General features: G+C 35.6%; 1 protein-coding gene across 1 annotated transcript in view; it reads right to left on the bottom strand.

Moving 5' to 3' along the window:
• Window positions 1–23561, bottom strand: part of TDRD3 (tudor domain containing 3) — a 185020-nt gene that overhangs the window by 48672 nt on the left and 112787 nt on the right. The window contains exons 10-11 of the mRNA XM_072617065.1: window positions 19426–19551; window positions 8085–8938 (exon numbers count right to left, since the gene is read on the bottom strand). Coding sequence (XP_072473166.1) covers window positions 8085–8938; window positions 19426–19551 — 980 coding nt within the window. The remainder of the gene's footprint in view (window positions 1–8084; window positions 8939–19425; window positions 19552–23561) is intronic.

The following is a 23561-nucleotide window of genomic DNA, read 5'->3' on the forward strand; positions in this document are numbered from 1 at the left end:
GCCTGAATGTATATTTTGTCATTTTAGGTAAGTCCTTTATGCTGAAATTAAATCTGGATAAAAGTTATGCCAAATAAGTTTCTATATCCTTGTAATAAAAACTGTATTAGTATTCATTTAAAATATGTTGCATTGTTTTCACTGTAGAGTTGTTCCCTATCATTGTGATCAATAAGAAATCACAATGATTCAAGGCCACCAGTATTCCTTTCAGCTTTAAGGTTCCCTTCAATTGAGAGAGGTAAGGGGAAAAATGAAAACTATCACTGAGAACAAAGATCGGGACAGAATAGTTTTGCTGAGCTAGATATCACCTTCTTATTACCAAGGTCTGCTAGATCGGTGAGATGACCAAACAAGATGGAGTTTGTCTCTGTTCTAGAGAGAATGCGAGAAGGCAGAAGAGTGGAGAACGGAGTCTGTTGTTTCATTACCTGAAGTAAGAATAACTCAATTGCCGTGGCTTAAGCAACAATAGCTAACGAATAGCTAGCTCTGACTCTAGCTCTAGCCGAGGGTTCTGAAGAGGTTAGTTCTAAGGCAATGCTTAGAAGTTCAAAAGACAGAATCAAATCTGCCACACCACTTTGAACGATCTGACCTGCAGATGACAAAATTATTCAAAATAATTCTGAGGGAACATCAGAGGCATATGTCAAGTAAGTCTAAACCAAAAGTCTCTTCTCTGAACAAAAGTCTACTTAACCTTTAGTGTTTCTCCAAAAATATGTTATCCCCTTTCTTGAAAACTAGTTACAAATTTCCTCCTATAATTTGTTAATAAAGAATTGATAAGTTAAAAAGGAAGAGATTTCAAAATTTCTGCAAGTCAACAGCATGCCTAAAAAGATCAAAAGGTACTGAGCTCCATCTAGTGGAAAACCAATCACACTGTGAGACACAACCACCATACATACATAGAGATACATATGCATGTACATATATACATGTACATACATATATATACACACACACACACACATATATATAAACCTGAAGGAAAACTACAAGTCATAATTCTTGAGTTTGGAAGTTTTTTGGGAAAAGTTTATCGTATGTAACATATATATAAAAAACATTTATATAAAAACATAAACCAAAAATACACTGGGGAGGGAAAGGCAGCATGAAACAGTGCATAGCAGGACAAACCTGGGGCCAGAAAAACTTGAGTTAATGTGCCACCTCCTATACATAATAGCTGTGTGACTTGGGCAACTCTAAGGCTATAAGATGCCAATCTGTTTATGTGGATATACCAGAAGTTCACCAAATTTCTACATATTGATTTAATCACAAGTTAGTGCTAAAAATATTCCCTCTCACATACATACACATAATTTTTTTTTTTGCATGTATAAGAATCAACACTGGAATATTTCAGTAGTTTCAAAGGGAAGCTTGGAAAAGGAAGAAAAACCATAGAACAATTATTTAAGTGGAGAGATGTGGGGTTTTATTTTTCAACTATATTTCAAAAAATATATTTCAATTCAACCAAAAGATAATGTGGAAGGATACAACAGCTAGTAAATAAATGGGCTGCTATTGTAGCTAAAGACTCAGCTCTTTAACATTTCTTATAACTGTCCCCTACTTTGCATTACTCTAATACCGCAGGCTCTCCTTACCACCTACCAAGACAACTGACAATGACTTTATGATCTTCCCATCTCCATTGTCTCCCCATTCAAATCCATTTTTATGCTGTTGCTAAATTAGTCTTCCTTTTACACAGATCTGGCTGTATAGTTTCTCTGTTCACCTCCAGCAGTTCCCTATTATGTAGTAAATACATTGAAAATTATGAGAAAGTCTCCAACAATTTATTGTCAGTCTTCTTTTACAGCCTCGTTCTCAACGTTTTCTTCCCTAAATGTGATAATCAACTAATAAATATTTAGAGGTCAGTAAAGAGTTTGGGACAGGATAGGCCGATGTGAGAATCATCAGCATAGAAATGATAATTTAATCCATGAGAATAGATGAAATCATCAAGTGAAGTAGTACAGACAGAGGGAAGGAGGAAGGCCCCTAACTGAACACTGAGGGACATCTATTTTAAGAAGGCATAATCTGGGACATGTCTCCAGCAATGGAGACAGAGAAGGATTGGTCAGATGACTAGAAAGAATCAGGAAAGCCTGGTGAATATCAAGGAGGAGAAAAAGTAATCAAAAGTATCAAAGGCTGCAAAAAAGAATGAGGACTGAGAAAAGACCACTGAATATGGCAACTAAATAATTATTAATTTTGGAGAGAACAGTTTCAGTGGAATGATAAGGATTATAAGAGGTTGAGAAGAGTGACAGGAAAGAAAATGGAGAAACCTATTGTAGAAGGCCTTTTAGAAGAATTTGGTTCCTTTTCTGCATCTTGAGTTCTCTCTACGGTATTTATCAAGCAATGTTTTATATTATAATTATCTGTTCATGAATCTACTTCTGTCTCTACTAATCTGTAAGTTTCATAAGGACAAGAACAATGTCTAAATCTAAAACCCATCCTTCTTCAGTGCCCAGCAAAGTGCTTTACTAGGTAACTAATCATTTAATGAATGCCGAACTGAACTGACATTGAATGTGTATCATGCTTTGATATGCTTTTCCCATAATGGTGATGAATTTGCTCTTCTAAACCAACTGGCCTGCCTTCTCTGATCCACTGCTTGCATTTGCACAATAGGTAGAAGTGGTGCAAACAGTAGCTGGTCCAGAGTTCAACTAATTTATCACAGAGACAGTAAAACAGTGACTATAGTTTCAGCACAGTCCTCTGATCAAATAAGCCAAGAAACCACAAACATAAAAATTATACTGGTAACAAAGAAAATTTTTAAAAGTCAAAAGAATAATGATGAGCAACAATAGGCTAGACATAAAAAAAAGAATTTACATCAAAAACAGTATGATCTATTTGTTCAGATTATAGAACATTCACTGTAAAGAAATTCAGCATGCCTTGTCATTCTAGTCATACAGAATCATGTTAGACAAAACAATCAAAGATATGCTTTCAGAAACAGCCTCCTTCAGAAGGGGAGGGGAGTAAACCAATCAACCTTACTGGTCTTTTCTAGTTCTCATTTCTATGATTTAATAAAATGTTAATGGACAACAGTTGGAATACTGGTACTGTATGCATTGGGATAGTTGGCCTCTAAGCTCCCTTTAAATACTAAGATTCCATAAACAAAATGGTATTTAATATTTATATAGATTTTCTTCTCATCTAGCAGTTTCAAGGTACTTAAATGGTAATTATGCAAATAAAAACATGCCTGTATGACACTAAACACCTCCAGTGATGAGGAACGCACCAATTAAGAGCAACTCACTGCATTTTTAGACATCTTCAATTGTTAGGAATGATATTCTTAGGTTGAGCAAAAAACAAAAGTTACAACCCTGTAACAAGACCATTTGGTGGTCGTGATTCTATTCTCTGGGACATAAATTTAATATTTACCTAAGGTAAGCAAATTTGGCCCAGTAGCACCTTTAGATATTGTTACAGTAGCCATCTCTAAAGAAGAGGTGGTCCTTCCTCTTGACAAGATCAACCTTCTCAACCTTTCACCTCTACCTGTGCCTTAGATTTCATCCCATGCAAAAATGTGTCCCTTTAATTATCCCCCTTCCCTTTCTAATCTTTAATCTCTTTGAATAGATCATTTCTTTTTTAATGACTACATTCTATCTTTAAAAAAAAAAAACCTTCACTTAATACTGTCTTCCCAGTAAATTATCCCACACATCTCCATTTTAAAGACAAAAACTATTAGAAAAGGTGATCTACATTTATTGCCATTACTACCTCACCTTCCACTCACATTTCAACCACTTACAATCTAGCTTCCAATCCAACCACCCAACTAAAATTACTGTCACAAAATTTACCAATTATTTCAATTGTCAAATCCATTGACCCTTTTCACTGTCCTTGTCCTTCTTGATCTCTCTGCATCATCTGACACTGTTGACCAAAAACTCCGTGGGGGGTTTTCATTACACAAATGAAAATGCTGTGGTTCACTAAGCAGACTGGCTAACATGACAAAACAGGAGAATGATAAATGTTGGAGAAATATACGAGAGCTAGAATACTAACTCGTTGTTGGTGGAGCTGTGAGCTGATCCAACCATTCTGGAGAGCAATTTGGAACTATGCCCAAAGGGCTATAAAAACGTGCATACCCTTTGACCCAGCAATACCACTTCTAGGGCTGTGTATCCCAAAGAGATCATAAAAGTGGGGAAAGGACCCACATATACAAAAATATTTATAGCAATTCTTTTTGTGGTATCCAAGAACTGGAAATCGAGGAGATGCCCATCAGTTGAGGAGGCTCAACAAGCTGTGGTATATGAATGTAATGGAATACTATTTATAAGAAATGATGAACAGGCAGACTTAAGAAAAACCTGGAAAGACATATATGAACTGATGCTGAGTGAAGTGAGCAGAGCCAGGAGAACATTATACACAGTAATAGCCACAGTGTACAAGGACTGTTTTTGATAACCTTAGCCCTTTACAGCAATGTAAGCACCTAAAATATTTTCAAAGGACTCGTGATGCAAAATGCCATCGACATCCAGAGTAAGAATTATGGAGTTGGAGTTGGAATGCAGAATGAAGCAGACTATTTTCTCCTTTGTTGTGTTTTGTTCTGTTTTTCTCATGGTTTCTCCCATTCATTTTAATTCTTCTATGCAACATGTCTAATATGAAAATGTGTCTATAGGAATGTATGTGTAGAACCCATATAAGACTTCATATTGTCTTGGGGAGGAAGAAGTGATTGCTGAAAATAAAAAACAAATAAATTAACAGATTTGGAAAAAAAGAAAAAAGAAAATGCCATGGTTATCCTGTCTGACCTCAGCTTGTATTGATGGATCCATGTCCTGCCCTTCATGTGTAAGGTATTAAATTTTAAAATTGCACTAAGGCTTTTAGGACCACAGTTTTATCAAGAGACCTCTTGTCTCTTGATTCAAATATCACCACAGAGGTAAATGACTCCTAAAATTATTTATCGAGCTTTCACTGCTCTCCTGTGCTTCCCCCCACATTACTTACTTATCATCTTCACCTGGATGTTCCAAAAGCATCTCAAACTCAGCATTCTCAAACAGAACTATCTTTCACCCTAGAGCCACCCCTCTATAATTCCCTGATTTCTGTTGAGGACACCATCTTTCCAGTCATTGAGGTTAACAACTTCAAAGTCATCATTAATTCTTCCCTTTTTCTCATTTCTCGTATCAAACCAGCTGCTGAATTAGACTGCAGATTCACCCTCCAATACTACCTCTCACAGCTACTCTCTTATCTCTGCTTACACAGCTGCCATTCAATTTGATGATCTCATTGCCTTATACCTGGACTGCTAGAACAGTGTCTTCACTGGTTGTTCCCTTATCCAATTCATCCTCCACACAGCTGCCTAACTGGACAGTCTGCCCCATCAATGCCTTGTTCAAAAGCTCCAATGGCCCCACTACTGCCTATGAGATAAAGTACAAACTCAAGTTCTTCACAGTCTGGCTCTGATATATTTCCAGACTTGATTCCCAGTGCTCCTCCCTCCAGCAGCCTTCATTCTAGCTAATCTCACCTACTTGCTGCTCTTCTCCAAACACAACATTTTCTTCTCCATCTCTGTTTCCTTTGGAGAGGCTGCTCCCACGCCTGGAACACTGTTCCTCTTCAGTAGTCTCCTGGAACCCTGGCTCTATTCAAGGCTCCACTCGGATGTCACTTCCTACACAAGCCATGCCTGATTGCTGTCATTGTTAGTGCTTCCCCACCCCTCTAAAACTACCATATATGTATATGTGTGTGTGTGTGTACATATATATATGTATATGTGTGTATATGTATAGTAGTGAACAGTACACAGAAGTAAGCTCCATAAGGGCACAGGCTAGTTTTATCTTTCTACCACAGTAACTGGCACATAGAAAGCCATTCATGTATACTTCACGACTTCATCTGAAAGAGCCAAGAAACCTGTGTTCAAATTCCAGCTATGTGACTTATAGCTGAAGGACCTTGGACAGATACCTTTACCTTTCTAGACCTCTTTACCTAAAACATGAGTCTAGACCAGGGCTTCTTAAACTTTTTCCTCTCCCCAACAGTATTTGTGGGCACTGAATGGCCTGAAGGCATCTGTAATACAAAGTGTGCATATTTTGTGTTCAGAACCATGGCAGCATAGAAGTTTTGAGATGCAGCACAGGCCAGCTTTGCCAGAAACACCTCAGATTCATTATGAATTTGATTTTTAATCAATTTTTGGTCATTGCTCATTTAGAAACCTTTTACTGTTGCCAAAATTTTCGTGACCCCATATGGGGTTGCAACCCACAGTTTAAGAATCGCTGGGCTAGGTTATATGATCATAAAACTAAACCAGATTTTATATTTTGTTTTCTCTTTTCTCTCTCTCTTTTTAAAATTACTGTGGCCTATGATCTTTCTAATAAATTGTCCATGAACTTATGAGTATGTTCTTTCCTCAAAAGGTTTTTCCTATAACAAACCAGATGACCAACAGAGCTGTTGGTCTGTTCTGACTGGGAAGACAAAAAAAAAAAAATAGAAACAAATCATCTCTCCCAGTCTAACACATAATTCTATTATTTTTGTGATTTCATAAAATTCTCTAGGTTGGAAGATATATTTAGAGAAGTAGATATTATAGTCAGTCAGTGTCAGTATCAACACAAGTTGGGCAGAGACTGAACAACTAGATGGTAAGTATAAATGACTTATTTCACTGCCACTAACAGTAGTAAATATTGTAAATAATCAGAAAATTCTAAGAGTTTGGTAGTACCAGCTTTCCAATTCAAATTTTTAAAAATCTCACACTGAGAGTTAAAGTTTTAAACAATTCATTGACATAAGGTTAGATCAAGTAAAAACAAAATACTTTCAATAACATTAGACATTTTTGTTGACTTCTTTATAAAACTTAGCATTTTTATTGCTAAATTGTGCAAATATGTAAAAAAATAAGGAAATGAAAAAATCAAAACATCCAGAAATGTGTAATAATTAAACTACATATGCACAGTAATTGAATTTTCAGAAGTATTTTTAACTAGAAATTCACCAACACACTTTTCCCCCCATCAAATCCAATTTTACATAACCATAACAGCAAAAACACTTTTAAAAGGTTTTAGATAAGGCCTGACCATACACTGACCATAAACAAATTGCTCTCATTAATGCCACTGTTAACTAACTTAGAGGAAAAACTGATTCCCAAAGAGATGCCATGGTAAAACGTAGTTTTAAAGAAGCAGTCAAAAATCTGTGAACAGTAATCAATCTTTTTGTCAGTATGAGGGACAACTTACTCTAAAACCCCTTAAAGCTATCTAGCTGCTGGGGCAAGAACATTACCAAGACCAAAAGTTCACTTTAGAACGTACTGAATTTTTCTTCTTTTCACTGTCTTTGTCTCTTTCTTTTTCACTACTCATCTTTTTTCTCCCCACTAGCAAATGGACATAATTCAGAACTAATTTATGATATATACATAAAGCATTTGCTAAAGTTATTGAACAAAGTTATATGCTTTCTATTATTAAATTAAAAATCAAGTATGTGAAATGCTGAATATCTATGTAACTTTTTAAAATCTACAAGTTGTTTGTTATTCGAATAATCTCTCAATTTTTCCCCTATGGTTCAAAGGTCCCCAAGAGAAAATATCCTAGTCAAGCTAGTTTTATAAAGTATAACTTTCCAAATAAGAAAAGTATACAAAAACTTTAATGATACCTGAAGGACAAGTTAAATTCCCCCACTTTTACAATTATTTTTGATAGTTCTCATAAGACGACAACCTTTTTCATCCACCCAGACAGGCTGATTATTTTTTCCTTTATTGTCATATTTTATAAACATTCACCAAAAGAGAATGGACATCTTATGCTGCATGGTTCTTAGTTTTTGAGTAAGTCCCAATTATGAGCCTCTGGGGCTTAGTCTCCATTTAAAGTCTCATCTGAATTTTGCACTATTAACAGTGCCATATACTTCGCTTAGAGTTACCATACCTTGTTGTCTTCCCAATAAAGTGCAAAACATTCATCTCCTGGTTTCCACATTCTTCCACATTCCATAGGAAGAGAAGATTCCAATACTTTTTCTGGTTTGATTGGCCCAGACCTCCTTTTGGGACCACTATTATAAAATAACATTTTATCCTCAAAGGTTGGTGCCCCAGTGGATCCTGCAGACTTAATAGGTCCAACTCGTCTTCCTTTCATTGAAACTTCAACCTCTCCATTTGGTACGCCAGTGAAGCCATCAGTTCTAACAGAGTTGGGGTAATCAGTATTCATACTAAAATGTTTCTCATTTTTCATACCACTAAAGGCTTCATTACTTATTGTTCGTGTTTTCCTTTCATATAACTGATCAGAGTTTGATATCTGATTTTCCCTTTTCCCACGCTTTTGATTATTATGGTCTATGGTTTCTTGAGGAAGAGGGCTTTCTTTTACCTCCAAGTAAGATGGACCTTTGCCTGGTCTATTTTGCATAGAGTTATCTCTTTTTTTAAAAGCACCATCATTCTGGTGAGAAGTCGAAGGATATGCAATATCTTTAATTCTGTCATTTCTAGCATAAGATCTATCACACTTAATTCTCTCTTCTGTCCATGCTTCATGTACCACAGAAGAGCTCTGTCTTTCAGGACCTCTGCTCCTAGGTAACCCACTGTTTTCTAAAATCTGTCTTGAATTTTGAGTGTCCCTTTGAAAACGAGGAGGTTTTTCATTCCTTGGTTGTCTGGCATCGTTTCGAGGAAGGTGTCTTGGTTGATTATAGTCTTTTATTCCATTTTGTTCATTATTCAACATTCTGTGTTGTCCCTGATGAAGCAGCTGAGACTGTGATTTGGATTCTAAAAAGTAAAAGGGTATTATATTAACACCATATTAAGGTATATACTCTTAGTTAGTATGGACACTATTACAAAGTTGGTACACATATGTACTGAATAGCCCATACATTAGTGAACATGAATTATGACTACTCTCCCTATGTCTCCTAAAAAATAAGAATAATGTTCTAAATTTATAGTTGACTTATAATTAACCACAGGTGAACAAAGATGAACAAAGGCATGGACCATGCAAATAGTGGATAATCAAAAAGTCATTTATATTTTTAACACTTACATTTGAACACAGGCAAGTCTGCTGCTCTGGAAACTCACTTAAAAGAGAAACAATTAATGAAATCATATTATGAAGAGTTAATTCATGTGTTGCTATGAAGCTGTCCAGTTTTTTTTCCATCTTGACCCCTGTTCACCTATTTCCAAAAATCACTTCCATGCTGGAAACAACCTCTCTAATATGAATAAAAATGTAATGCTATATAAAACTACTGGTTCTCAACTGAGGTACTAGGCTACATAATTTTGAAAGGTGTCATTTATGGTTCTAAATGTTTAGTTTGCAAAAGACTGTTTCTAATATGATAAATGACAGTAGTACATAGGTCAACAATGCAAGGAATTAAGTAGTTTAAATGTTAAGAGACAGAACTGTCAAAGTGAATAAGCAAGATCCTATACAGTCTATCAAATTTGAAATAAATACATGGGAAATAATAAATATAAAATAAATATTAAAATATTAAAATAAATATAAAAATAAATAGGAAACCAGTCTATATACAATTTAAAATTAACGTTCAAATTCTGGGCGCTTTTTGTTTCAAATCAGCATACAAGTTCATTAAATTATTATAAGTAAAACTATTTTAGAATTTATATTATACATTGTTACTAGTATTCTGAATTCAACAATACTAATGTTATATTACTGTTAACTGTGGCAGACAATCAAGGTAGCTTTAAAGATATTAATTTGATGGGTATCTTTCTATGTCTTTGTTTTTGCATAAGGGATATTTTAATTGCTATGTATATTTTTAAAGTAATAATGCCACATAAGTGGGATGTAAATTCTGGTAAATGATTGCTTGGGGGGAGGGAGGCAGTGAAGTCAAGATGGTACAGTGAAGGGAACATTCAAACAGAACTCTCCCAACATTCCTCTCCATAAAATCACTAAATTAACATTGAATTCTCAAGCAGCACAGCTAACAGAAAGTCAGGGTGAGACATTTTTCCAGACCAAAACAACTTAGGAGGGTAGAATAAGAAGTCTGTGACACTGGGATAGGGCCTGGTACAGTACAGTCATAACACCAGCTGTAGGCCCTGGAGATGACTCTAATAGTGGCAACAGCAGTTTTGGTAGCATTCACCACCCAGAGATAGTAAGGGTATTAGATAACTGGTCAGAAATAAATTACAGGGGATTCCTGTAATCGCACTGGGCATAGCACTGGGCACTGTCTGGTAACTCCACTACCTACTACAAAGTTCCTATTTGCAGTTCCAGGGTAGAAAGAAACACTACTGCTTCTGGTTGAAAGGGATCAGGGCTCCTATCTGGGTAAGGATCACTATCCAGATGAGGAGAGCTCAGACCATACCTCTCCCAAGATCATAATACCTTGGATGCGCAGAGAATTTACAAACATCCAGCAAAACAAAAAAGCCTGAAACTTGGGATAATAATCCCACTCCCGCATCCCACATGACCACTCATCTTCATGTAAGCAGGGCCCAACCCTAATATAAAGATCAAAGTCAAGAAATACCTTGGAAAGATGAGCAAATAAGAAAATAAGAAAATAAAAAAAGCAAATAAAAAGCTTCAATGTGACAGAGAAGTTCAAGATACAAATTCAAGAGACAATAATGTTAAAAGAGTAAAGTCTCAAAGGGAAAAAATGCGATTGGACTCAAGTCTAACAAGAATTCCCAGAAGAGCTAAAGAAAGAGATCTTTTTTAAAAAAGGAAAAAATTATATTAGAAATCAGAATGGCAGAGTTCAACTGGGAAATGAACAATGAAAGAAAATTAACAACTTGGTAAAGGAGGTACAAAAAAAAGGGGGGGGGGGTACAAAGAAAATAACACCTTAAAAAATAGAATTGGCCAAATGGTAAACATTAAAACATTAAAATTGGGGAAATGGAGGCTAACGACTCCATGAGACTTCAAGAAACAATAAAAAGGTCAAAAGAATGAAAAAAAAATGTGAACTATAGCACTGGAAAAACAACTGACTTATGAAATAGTTCAAGGAGAGATCACTGAAGAATTATTGGACTATCTAAAAGCCATGTGGGAGGGAAAGCACCCAGAAATCATATTTCAAGGAATTATAAAGGAAAAGCAGAGAATATCATGGAAATTTAAAGAATTCACCAATTAGTTACTGAAACAGATCCCAAAATGAAAATTCACAGGAATATTACAGCCAAATTCCAGAGCTCCCAGGTCACGGAGAAAATTTTAAAAAGCAGCCAGAGAGAAACCAGTCATATACTATAGAGCAGCCATAACTACACAAGATTTAGAGCTACCACTTTAAAGGAGCAGAGGGCTTAGAATATGACATTCCAGAAGGCAAAGGAGCTAGAATTACAACCAAGAATAACATACCAAGCAAATCTGAGTATAATTCTTCAAGAGGAAAAATGAATATTTAATGGAACAGAGGATTTTTGAGCTTTCTTGAAAAAAACAGAGCTAAACAGAAAATCTGACATTCAAATACATGACTCAAGAGAAGCATAAAAAGGTAAACATGAAAGAAAAATCATAAGGGACTCAAGAAGGTTAAACTCTTTATATTCCTATGTGAAAAGGTGATACATGTAACTTCGAAGAGCTTTATCATTATTAGGCCAGTTAGAAGGAGTATAAACAGAGGGCATGCCTGTGAGTCGATTACGTTGGAATGATCTTCAAAAACAAATGGAAGGGTGAGAAAGGAGGATACATTGGGACAACTGGCAAGGAAGAGGAAGAATGGGGAAAATTATCTCACATAAAAGAGACATGCAAAGAAGAATTTTTACAGTGTAAGGGAAAATGGGAGCAATCACACACACACATACACAAACACACACACACACACAGATATAAAAATCTACCTATCTTGCCAAACAGGGAAGTGGAAGGGTGCAAGAGAAAGGGAAAGTGGAACTATAAGAGGAAGGGAGGATTAAGGGAGGCAGCAGTCAAATGCAAAAAAATAAAAACAACTTTTGAGGAGGGAGACAAAAAAGAGAGAAGGATAAACAGAAGAAAATAGGATGGAGGAAAGTACACAGTAATCAATGATAAATGTGAATGTGAATGGCATAAACTCACCCATAAAACAGAAGCAGATAACAGAATGGATGAGAAATTAAGAGTACAACTATGTTTATAAGAAACACTTTTGAAATTGAGAGACACAGAGTTAAAATAAGGGACTAAAGCAGCATCTATTTTGTTCCAGCAATGATAATCTCAGACAAAGCAGAAAAAAAAACAGATCTAATTAAAAGAGATAATCAAGGAAATTATTTTATGTTAAAAGGCACCATAAACAATGAAGTACAGTACATCTCTCTGACAAAGGCCTTATTTCTTGTCAAATTCATAAAAAAGAGCTTTTCCAAAACTGATAAAATGGTCAAAGGATATGAAAAGGCAGTTTTCAGAAAAAGAAATCAAAGCTATTAATAGTCATGTAAAAATGCTCTACATCACTACTGATTAGAGAAACGCAAATTAAAACAACTCAGAGGTTTCTCCCCCAAGCAAGTGAGTCTTAGCCCAGAAATTCTGAAATCACCAAGTGACTATTCAGGGCTGGGTTAACTCAGAAAAAATTTGACAATTCAGTAGCTCTTTTTAAAAAAAAATGAATGTCAAAAGCACAATTCTGTCTTTGCATAGTTTATGCTTCAAATACAAGCCTTAAGAGACAAAATTTGAATCCCAGCCCCCAATCGTATGACTGGTTCAGAATCACTTCTAACATCAACATTACAATAAGAGACTGAAAATAAGGGAGGGATTTTACAAATAAGAATACAATTTATGATAATTCAGCACTTGCCAAATAGAAAGAAAGGCATCTCAATTCCCTCTGTTGGCTAGAAGGAAGCTAACATTAAACATTATAATAGACCGAACTTAAAAGCTTTCTAGATTTCTGTTGGAAAAGGAGTCATACTTTTTTTGATATCACTCAATAAGTTATTTTTAGAGCCTAAGTTCTCTGCAATAAACATAAAAGTCTTGCAACAATGACAAAATAAAATGGGACTGAACACAAGCAAGAAGATAGTTATTTTCACTGCTTCTAAATTCTGATTACATGAAAACATAGTTCTGAAAGAGCAAACTGCATTTATATCAAATAGTCTTTAAAGGCCCTATAAGCTCTAAATCTATGATCCTAGGATACTGTGAACCAGTTAGCTGTTTTTTCCTCACTAACAACCAGCAGTCAATATAGAACATTGCTGGGACTAACAAAAAGAAAGACAAAAGAATGACAAAAGGAGAATGTATCTGGGAACCATAGATTAACCTGCTACCCTTTCAATATAGAATGTGCCAAGGAGAAAGAATGAGATTGATCTGTAATTATTATATACCTATATGTAAATCCATTTTCAGGTTTGGATCTTCACTTTTTATCTTATTCATAAGTCACCATAAGTCAGTATAACTATTTGGAGATGGAAGATTAGAATCATAAAGCATTTACTTCTTCATCGAGTTTAGTCCTTGGAACTTGAACACTGTAAAATGACAAGCCAAAGATCAAAGAACAATCTACATATTGGTTGCTAAGTGTGGAAATGAACACTGAGTGTGGAAATGAACATTTAACTAAAAGACGTGATCCGTCCTAAAAGATCTTCTAAAACTTTTTTTACGTTGGTCATGCTCTGTGTCAGTACTCCCCTGAGTAATGCCACCACATTCTGATCTAAATTCCACTAGGTACCTACTTTTATTTAGATAACACAGACATGTTTACACTTAATAGGAAAAGGCAGTTGATGAGTATGCATTCTTCTGCGTTTTTAAAGTCTATGCCCTATCAAGTCTACTGCACTGCACACTTATTTAAGGCAAAGGCTATGCTTTTGCCTCTCCCTTTCCTCATTACACTGAACATATGTTCTGCACATAAGATTAATCATTGTTGCTATCAAAAGAAAACAAATGTAAAACTTTATTCCTCTTATTCTTTGGATGTTTTTCCATGCAGGCACATCCTGAATAAAGCATGCATTTTATTTTAATGTTCAACAGTGACATGCAATTAGTTGTTCATTAATACTTTGATGTAATTCTATTTCACCCTATTACAATAATTTCCATTTCTCAAATCAGCATCAAAACCTTTCTTATTCACTACATACTTATTAAAAGATCACTATATACTTCCACCTCTCAAAAAGTCTAAGAGAATGGAAGGAAAGAAAAACTAGGCCCAGTATGCCCAGTCACAGAATAATTTTTTTTAATTTTGTATTTGTTTTAATATTTATGTTTATAATGTTTCTTTTTTTGGAATTTAAGTTTAAAATAAATTCCTTTGTCTTGTTTGCCTCTCTGTAAAATCCCACAGAATCTACAGTGCATGCCCCCAATCCTCCACTCTTTGAAAATCAAGCACTTCACTTCCAAGGGCTACACCAAGAACAGGACCCAAGGCTGGAAATACAGCAAAACCACACACCTCTCTTTATGATTTTTGTGCTTTCCTAAGGTGGTTTGCACATTACTAAGAATTTTGTAATCAATTTAAAGGTAAATATATCTCTATTCATTTAAATCTCAAATGGACTAGCTGACCAAGGTTTCATGAGACTGTGGCAATGGCCTCTAAGAGCAAGGGACATGATTAGCTAAAGATGCCCATATGCCAAACTATACAGATCCCACTCATATCCCACTGGAAATTATACCTGAGCAGGGAGGAGAGGAAAGTGACACCTTTTTACTTTATGGCAAACTGACTATAAGCCACTTCCTTTCTCATAGCAGGATGTATGTCCTAATAGACAATATTAGCTATATTAGTTTATATTAGCTGTGGATCTGCCTTATCCAATCTCCACCTTTAAGATGAGCCTTGAATTCAAAGTTGTATTTTTTTTTTCTTTTGGTTATCAGAGGATTGTCTCTAATCAACACTTCCAACTAAGGTACTGGAAAACTGGACCCCAAAGATCTGAGAATTAGTTAGGTATACCATATTCCCTTTTATCTAGAGAAAAGTCTAATAAAAAGGAGCATCTAGGTGGCACAGTGGATAGAGTGCCAGAACTAAAGTCAAACAGATTCATCTTCCAAGTTCAAATATGACCTCAGACACTGACTAGCTCTATGTGATCCTGGGCAAGTCACTTAACTCTCTTTGCCTTAATTCCTCATCTGTAAAATGAGGTAGAGAATGAAATGGCAAACCCCCTCCAAGAAAAGTCCAAATAGGGTCACAAAGAGTCTGACATGACAAACAACTGAACAACAAGGTTTAATAAAAGGATGAAATGAAATGCTGAAACTCTATTTACACTTCCTACTAGCCTCCACCTCCCTGACAGACTAGTGTACTTGGACCTCTGATGTGGTCTATCACTTCAACAGACCATAATATTTATAGCTTCAGCCTATTAGTTGACCACATGGAAATGAACAGATCACTAGCTAGTCAAAAAAGGGATGAGGACAGTGGAAACAATACAGCCAGAGCTCATTCTTGCTCACTAAAACCAAAGAACCAGGATCTATTGACATACCCCCTTTTGAAATTCCAACTTACTCTAAGGAATAATGGAACAGTAAAGCTATTAGATCTCCCTGAAAGGAGCCATTAACATTAGGAAAATGATCTTATGTAGTACTGTATGATAAGCCACTGCCCCAGCTGGTCACAGCAAGCCTAAGGAGGCCAGGAAATGATCATCTTGGGAGAAGCCAAAGATGCCAGGAACAGGGATTCTTAACTCAGTATCTATGAAGTCTTCAAGGGGTCTATGGATAAATTTCAGATGATACGTGAACTTGGGTAAGAAGAAAATTACATTTTTGTTTTCACTAACCTATAAATGAAATTTACCATTTTTTTTTCAATTATGAAGACAGGCAACAAAGTACAGCAGTTTTAGCAACAATTGTGATTCTGTCATCAACAAAAAGCACAGCTACTTTCGTATCATATTATGGTTGTTGCAGTTATCTTGAAATATTGTTCAGATGCATCACAACTTCAAAATTCATGTAGTTATCAGACCTGCTAGTTTGATGGTGTGCTAGTCTAGATCATATGACCTCAGGAATCATATTACTTACAAAAACAATTTGCATTCAACTAAAAAGGCCTAGCAAAAAGTTCCCATCATTGCCTTGGAAAGCAAATTAGAGACGATTTAACTACATTTGCAATAATCTATCTTTACAAATCATGATTCTCAACAACTGCGATCAAAATATCAAAATAATCCAAAAAACAAACCCCAAATCAAAATTTATTAGATGTTCAATATGACAAGCATGTGGCCTTTTCAAAGGCCACCTCACAGTTTGGTGTTCTTATTCTAGCTAAGCAACAACCTTCACATTGATAGTTCTTTTAAAAATTGAAGTTCTTTAAAAACTTTAATTCACCTATATTTTAAATATATTATCTTCTTCGTATGTTAATAAAAAGGTGTATAGAAGGACTTAGTGCCCCTGGTCATAGCTGCTAAGGCAGTGAAAAGACTGCAAGGGAAGAAGGAGAAGAAATTTCTAGGAAGCTTAGAAATCCTAGAGAATTTTAGTTTCTAGAGACAAGACAAGTGTTGAAAGTACAATAAGCCAGCCTCTACTTGAATGATCACATATTCTTAATGAAAAGAGTCTAATGCCCCACCCTCCTGACTGTCTCAAGGCCACAATATTTTCTTAAATATTAAACTTTGGTGCCAGCTTCCATTTATTATCTGAATGCTTCATCCTTCTCCTGCACTGGTACCTCAGAAACCTGTACATTCTATAATAACTAACCTGATGATCTAGATCTTCCCTGAGCAAGAACCAAATAACCACAATTTGTCACCCTGTTACTCAGCTTGAGAAGTCCTATCTGATGATATATAGGACTTACATATATACATATATGGGATATATAGTGACTATAGGACATTCCAGTTTAAGTAAATTCTGTCCTTGGTCCCACCCAGGAGAAAAGGTAAGGAACATTATACATAATTAAGTATAAAAGTTACAAAAGAATTTTCTGTGTACCACATACAGGAAAAAAATTTCCAATAAAATCATTGGGATTTTTTTTCAAATTAAGAAGCACATATATTACTATACTATAAAGTTGGTGGCTTTTTTAAACATTCTAATAACTATATTTCAATGTCATTTATATGTTTTGTAATCCCATGTATTTTATTTTATGCACTTAAAAATACTATTATGAGAAGGGGTTCATAGGCTTTATCAAAATGTTAGAGGTTTCAACAAGATCTAGGTAATACCTTATTTAAGTGACAGCAAAGGAATAGCTCCCTCTTTTCTTACTAAATCCATCTTTTAGGTGGGGTTGAAGCAAAATATTCTTATAATATCCATTCATGAAGAAAAGCATCTTGATAATAACATTTTCAGAATCCTACATTATGTAATAAAAAAACTGTGTTTAAACAGTATACACAGTCATGAAGGTGACCTTGAATTTTCAAAGACTTAGTATACATACAAGCAAGTATTTATTAAATACTACGTACCAGGCACTATGCTGAGTGCTGGGGAGACAAAGAAAGGCAAAAACGTTGCTCCTTCAAGGAGTTTATATTCTTAATGGGGGAGACAATATACCAATATAATAAGATATATACAGTGTAAATGGAAGGTAATCTCAGAGGAAAGGTATTAGAAGTGGAGGACAGGGGGAAGAAGAATAAGACAATAACCAAGGGATGATTTCTGCATAAGGTAGCTGAATCCTGAAAGATGCCAGGAGGGGAAGAGGAAGAAGAAGAGAATTCCAGGGATGGGAGACTGCCAGGTAATGGGGTTGGGAGAACATCATGTGCCAGGAACACAAAGATAAATATAAATGCCAAGGAGATGACTTTGTACTTGATCCTGGAGGTAATAAGGAGAAACTGGATTGTGGAGGGCTAGAGAGGTGAGAAAGGATGGGGCTGTGACATGAAAAAATGTGTGCTTTGGCAGCTGAGTGAAAGACAAATTGCAATAGGGAGATTTAAGGCTGGGAGAAGCAACAGGTGAGAAGATGATGAAGGCCTATACTAGGGTGGCTGCTCTGTAAGTAAAGGGGACGTATGAGAGATGTCGTGAAGACGGAAACAAGATGTGGCAACAAATCAGATATGTGGGGTGCATTTAAAGGAGGAGTTGAGTATGACATTGAGGTTGCAAGCCTGCATGAATAGGAGGATGGTGATGACTTTTTCAATAGCTTTGGATATATGCTGAATTTGAAATTCCTACATGATAACTATTTGGAGATCTGAAAATCATCTGCATAGAGATGATAACTAAATCCTCAGGGGCTGATGAGATCAATGCACAAAGGACTCAGTTTCATCTCCACGCAGATGACCTACATATTACCAATGTCCTTCTGAAGCCATGAGGAACATCTAGGGGTAGTGCTAGTGACCTGGATGAGGATGAAGCAAAGGAGACAGAGAAGGAGCAGTAAGACAGGTAGGAAAAACAGGGATCAATGGTGTCAAAGATTAAAGAGGGATGAGAAAAGATGAGAAATGACTGTTAAGATGAGTAACTAAGAGATCACTGATAACTTTAAAGAGAGAAATTTCAGTTAAATAATGAAATTTGAAGTCAAACTGCAGACAGTCTAGAAGTGAGTGAAAGAAGAAGTAGAAGGACTTATGTAGATGGGTTTCTCAAGTAATTTAGTCAAAGGGAAGTAGAGATATAGGATGACAGCTAACAGGAATGGTAGAAATAAGTGAAGGTTAAGGATAAGGGACACATGGAAGTGTTCACAGGCAGAAGGAATCAGCAACAAAAAAAAAGACTGAAAATTAGAGACAGGGTGAGGGCAGTAAGTGGAGAAAATATGCTGGAGAGGATGGGATGAGTGCAAGGGGATAGGTAGAGGGGATTGTCTTGACAAAGAGAAGGGCCATCTCTTCATAAAAGATAGGAGTTAGAAGGAGATAACTGGGGAAAATGTCTGAGTGACGTGAGATGAAGAAAGAAAAAGAAAAAGCTCAGGGAATACCCTCAATTTATTTCTATGAAGTACGGGGCAAAGTGTAAAAGGTTTTACCATGTTGAAACAGCACAAAAGAGATTCAACAGAGCAAGGACAGAAATAATCATTCAATAGTATGGAGGTCACACATATCCATGAAAACTGCTGGTTATTTATATCAGGTTTCTTAAAAATATCCTTGTTTGAATAATCTCCCAAAAGGGTATGATTTTGAAATTTTTTATTTTAAATGATACCTACCTTCCATGTTTAAAGACCCCATTTTCGACTCCAAGAAATCAAATAATGTGCTGGGTGCAGAAGGCCTGGAATTTCCTAGGTCCTCTTCATCTTCACATCTTCCTCGTCCCCTGCCTTTTCCTTTACCTATAGATTTTTTGAAAAACATTTTAGAAATCACGAAAAACATATAAAAGCCAAGGACACTGAACTGTTTTAAGAGAATGTTTCACCTCCACTATTGTCTATAAGCAAGACAGCATATCTAGTAGATTCTTTCTTAGTGTCTGAGAAAATGCATTTTTTTTCCCTAGGAACATTTTCCACACAGATGATATTTAGAAAAACAGTGCTCTTTTCTACTTACGTAAAAAAAATTCTTTTCTTCCTTATCCATATGTTTCTTTTTAATGGGAAAGTCAATGATGCAGTTAAGAATTTGAAGATGGGTGGTGGGATACATATGTTTAATCTTAAAGCATCATTTAATGGACAGTGCTATCTCCTCAACTACAGGCAGTTACAGGAATAAACCGTACTCATGATATCCATCATAATGATGATCACAGCAACAGAAAGAGAATAAAGTGCAATTTACTGTTCTACACTAAACTAAACTAAAAATCAGATCATTAGACAAGAGTATCTATAACTAACCAAACACAAAAGATAGTAGGTTTTTAGGATAAGGACCCTTTCCCTTAGAGTTTTAAAAACTATTCTGTAACTTAAACCAATAAATTCAGTCTTTCAATAATTAAGTTTTCAAGGTACTTGCCATAGGGAGCTACCTTTACCCAAGTGTTCACAGGGTTTGGTTCTCATGGCTCCAGATCCTGAAAATGAACCCAGAGCAGAAGCCAGAATTCTTCAAAGTATGTAGGAGCTTCTCTCATTCTTTTGAGAGATGCCATAAAGACAATGGATACGGCCAATGAGTGAGAAACTATTACATAAAAAACCAGAACAAGTACCCTCTTGAATAAGAACTTCTTAAACTGAGGATTCTGTCAATAACAAGCAACACAAACAGCTGAATAGTCCAATGTGGTATAATCTTTTCCTAAGAAAAGATCTCCTTCATAGGTTCCCCAAGCATTATATATATCCAGCTAGTTAAGTTAGCATCACCAATAACAAATCTGTCACTAAACTGAATATAGAAGAATATATCAACATCCAGGTATTTTGCAGTCACAACAGCTTTATCAACCTTTCCTTTAAGATGGTGGAAAAACAGCTACTCTCAGAATCTGAAAGACCTCTATTCCAAACTGGGCCAATACATTTAATCTCTCTCATTATCCTAGGCATGTGCTAAAACTACAAATTGTAGGACAGCTCCCTATCTGCATTGATAGAGGAAATCTCACTGGATATTCCCTGTACCAAAGAAAAGTCTTTACCATCCCCATGCCAGTTCTGATAACGTTTCCATGGTCAACTCAACTGATTACATATAGACGCTGAAATAACTTAGCTTATTGAGACTATGTAAGTTATCTTTTTTCAAATAAATGACTATCAGTAAGGATAAATATACTAAATGAACATGAACATTTATAATGTTTAACTTGTTGATATAATTTAACCTAAAGAAAAAAAATAATATTTGTAAAATTTAGGGTAAGCAGAAAGTTGAGCCAGTTGGGCAGGCAATAAGACCATCATATTTAGGCATTTGCATTTCAGCCTCCTTTGATTTAAGATTATCACTGAGCACTACTCTTACATAAAGGCAATACAATGGAATTTCCAGCAAGCTTTAAAGCTCAGTACTTTTACAGATTTGTAAATACATATATCATATGTGCATATTTAGAAGTGTATTTAATTTAATTTTTAATTTGCTATTTGTTACTATTCAATCCCAGCATGTAGCTGGAAAACATTGAGAGCAACATAAGGAAGCTGAGCAGTTTTCTGGTTTCTTCTTGGCTAGGTGCTTTACAACAGGGATTCATTATTTCATTTTAAGTATCTTATGATTTTCCAGAATGTCTGGCATGTTTATATTTAAATACATGGAAAAAGCATATTGTAAAGTCAAAGATGAAAGATTTTTTCATTAAACACACCATTGGTCACCTACACCATTATAGATAGTAAAGAATGCACTGCATTCAAAGAATGTTATTCTTTATAAAGGGAAAATGGATACTCAAAGCAATAGACAGACAAGTAGAATTCTTCTGAGGCAAACATTCAAGCTCTTATCTTTGAGCTCTCCCGAATGTTCCAGGGATGTCCATCCACAGCAATTCATTAGTTCTAGACCAGGCCTCCATATCCCTTTCTATTTCTGGTACCACACTGTCTAAGTTCTGGCCACCATTCTCATCTCCCTCTCACCAGGTCCTGGCAATCTACTACAAGAAGGCTGGCTTTTGACAGGTGAGCTTTTGTTTAACCCTTTATCAACCCAGGCTTCCGTGCCATTTTCTAACCATCTCTAAATTATGCTACCATTCCATGCATGTCCTTGTAACTCTGACCTTCCACCTCTAGCCTTCTAGCATCCTTTCTTTGTACTGTCTTTCACAATTAGGATATCAATTTCTTAAGGACAGGTAACTGCCTTGCTTAATTATAGCTCTGGATTTTGGCTCCATCTTTAGTACATATTAAGTGCTTTATAAAATATCTATCTTATCATTGATAGGAGTTACAAAAAAGTATATGGTTGAGGAGGATTCTGGAAAGATGGCAGAGTAAGTCAGAAAATTCTAAACTCTCAAGATTTCCCCCATAAAGAGATAAAACAGAGTTTCAGGGAAAACAAAGGTGGGGAGGGTAAAAATAAATAATAAGGGCACAACAGGGGTCCTCCTAGGCCAATCTGAGAAGATCTAAAGAAAAACCCCAGGAAGAGATTTGGTCCCTGTGAAGAATAAACACCTCCAAGCTAGGATCTGCTTAAACAACAAATGACAGTGAGGAGAACTGGGCATCTAACCAGGAAAATATTTAGGGAACCTCTGCTGATAAGGAACATCAATCACAGCTGTGCTGCTGAGATGTGGCCCTGGGCAAGAAGGAACCAATACAAGCTAGGTGAGTGCAGAAGCAGAGTAGACACCCCCAACTATGGACACATGCAGGAAGCTGGAGGTTTGGTTTTGGTTCCAGGCTAGAAGGGAGAACTGAAGCTCTGAGGTGAAAAACATCATCCTCCATACCCCAGGATTACAGATGATTACAAAAATTAAGCTATTACTACCAAAAATTGCACAGGCAAAGGAGAAATAATCTAACCCTTAAAAGTTATTGTGGGAATAGAGAAGACCAGGGTTCATCTTTAGAGGAGGATATTGAATCAAAGAAACCTTCTTCTACCCAAAAGAGTAACATCAAATGGTCACCTGCCCAAAAAGAATTTAAAGAACTTTAAAAACACTTTAAAAATCAAATGAGAGAGATTGAGGAAAAACTAAAAAATAAACAAATAAAAATGGAACAATCCAAGAAAAACAAGAAAATTATGAAGAAAAAGATCAACCAACTAGAAAAGGAGATCAAGAATTTTAAGGAAGATAATGACACCTTGAAAATTAGAATCAGGAAAGGGAAGCCAGAGAAGTTATAAGAGATCCAGAAATAATAAAACAAAATATAAAGAATGAAAAAATTGAAGAGAGTGATTATCTTATAAGAAAAATAACTGATCTGAAGAACAGATCATGAAGAGAAAACATAAGATCAGACTACCTGAAAGTTATGATCAAAAAAGAATCTTGACACAATAATACAAGTAATAATTAAAGAAAATTATTCTGATGCATTAGAATAAAAGGGGAAAGTAGAAACAGAAAAAAAATACATTGATCACCACTTGAAAGAGATCCTATGAGGAAACTCATAGGAATATTATAGTTAAATTCCAAAACTCCCAGCTCAAGGATAAAATATTAAGAGCAACAAGAAAAAAATAATTTAAATACGATGATGCCACAGTTAGAATCACTAGCAGCTGAACACTAAAGGATTATAGGTCCTGGACACTATGTATTGAAAAGCAAAATAATTGGGCTTCTAATCGAAAATATCATACCCAACAAAGTTAAGCATAATCCTGAATTTTTTTAAAAAATGGACATTTGATCAACTGTCAGACTTTCATGACTTTGTTAAAAAAAGAAAAAAAAATCCTTAACAGA

This window comes from Notamacropus eugenii, chromosome 6, assembly GCF_028372415.1.
Source record: "Notamacropus eugenii isolate mMacEug1 chromosome 6, mMacEug1.pri_v2, whole genome shotgun sequence".
NCBI classification, from domain to species: Eukaryota; Metazoa; Chordata; class Mammalia; order Diprotodontia; family Macropodidae; genus Notamacropus; species Notamacropus eugenii.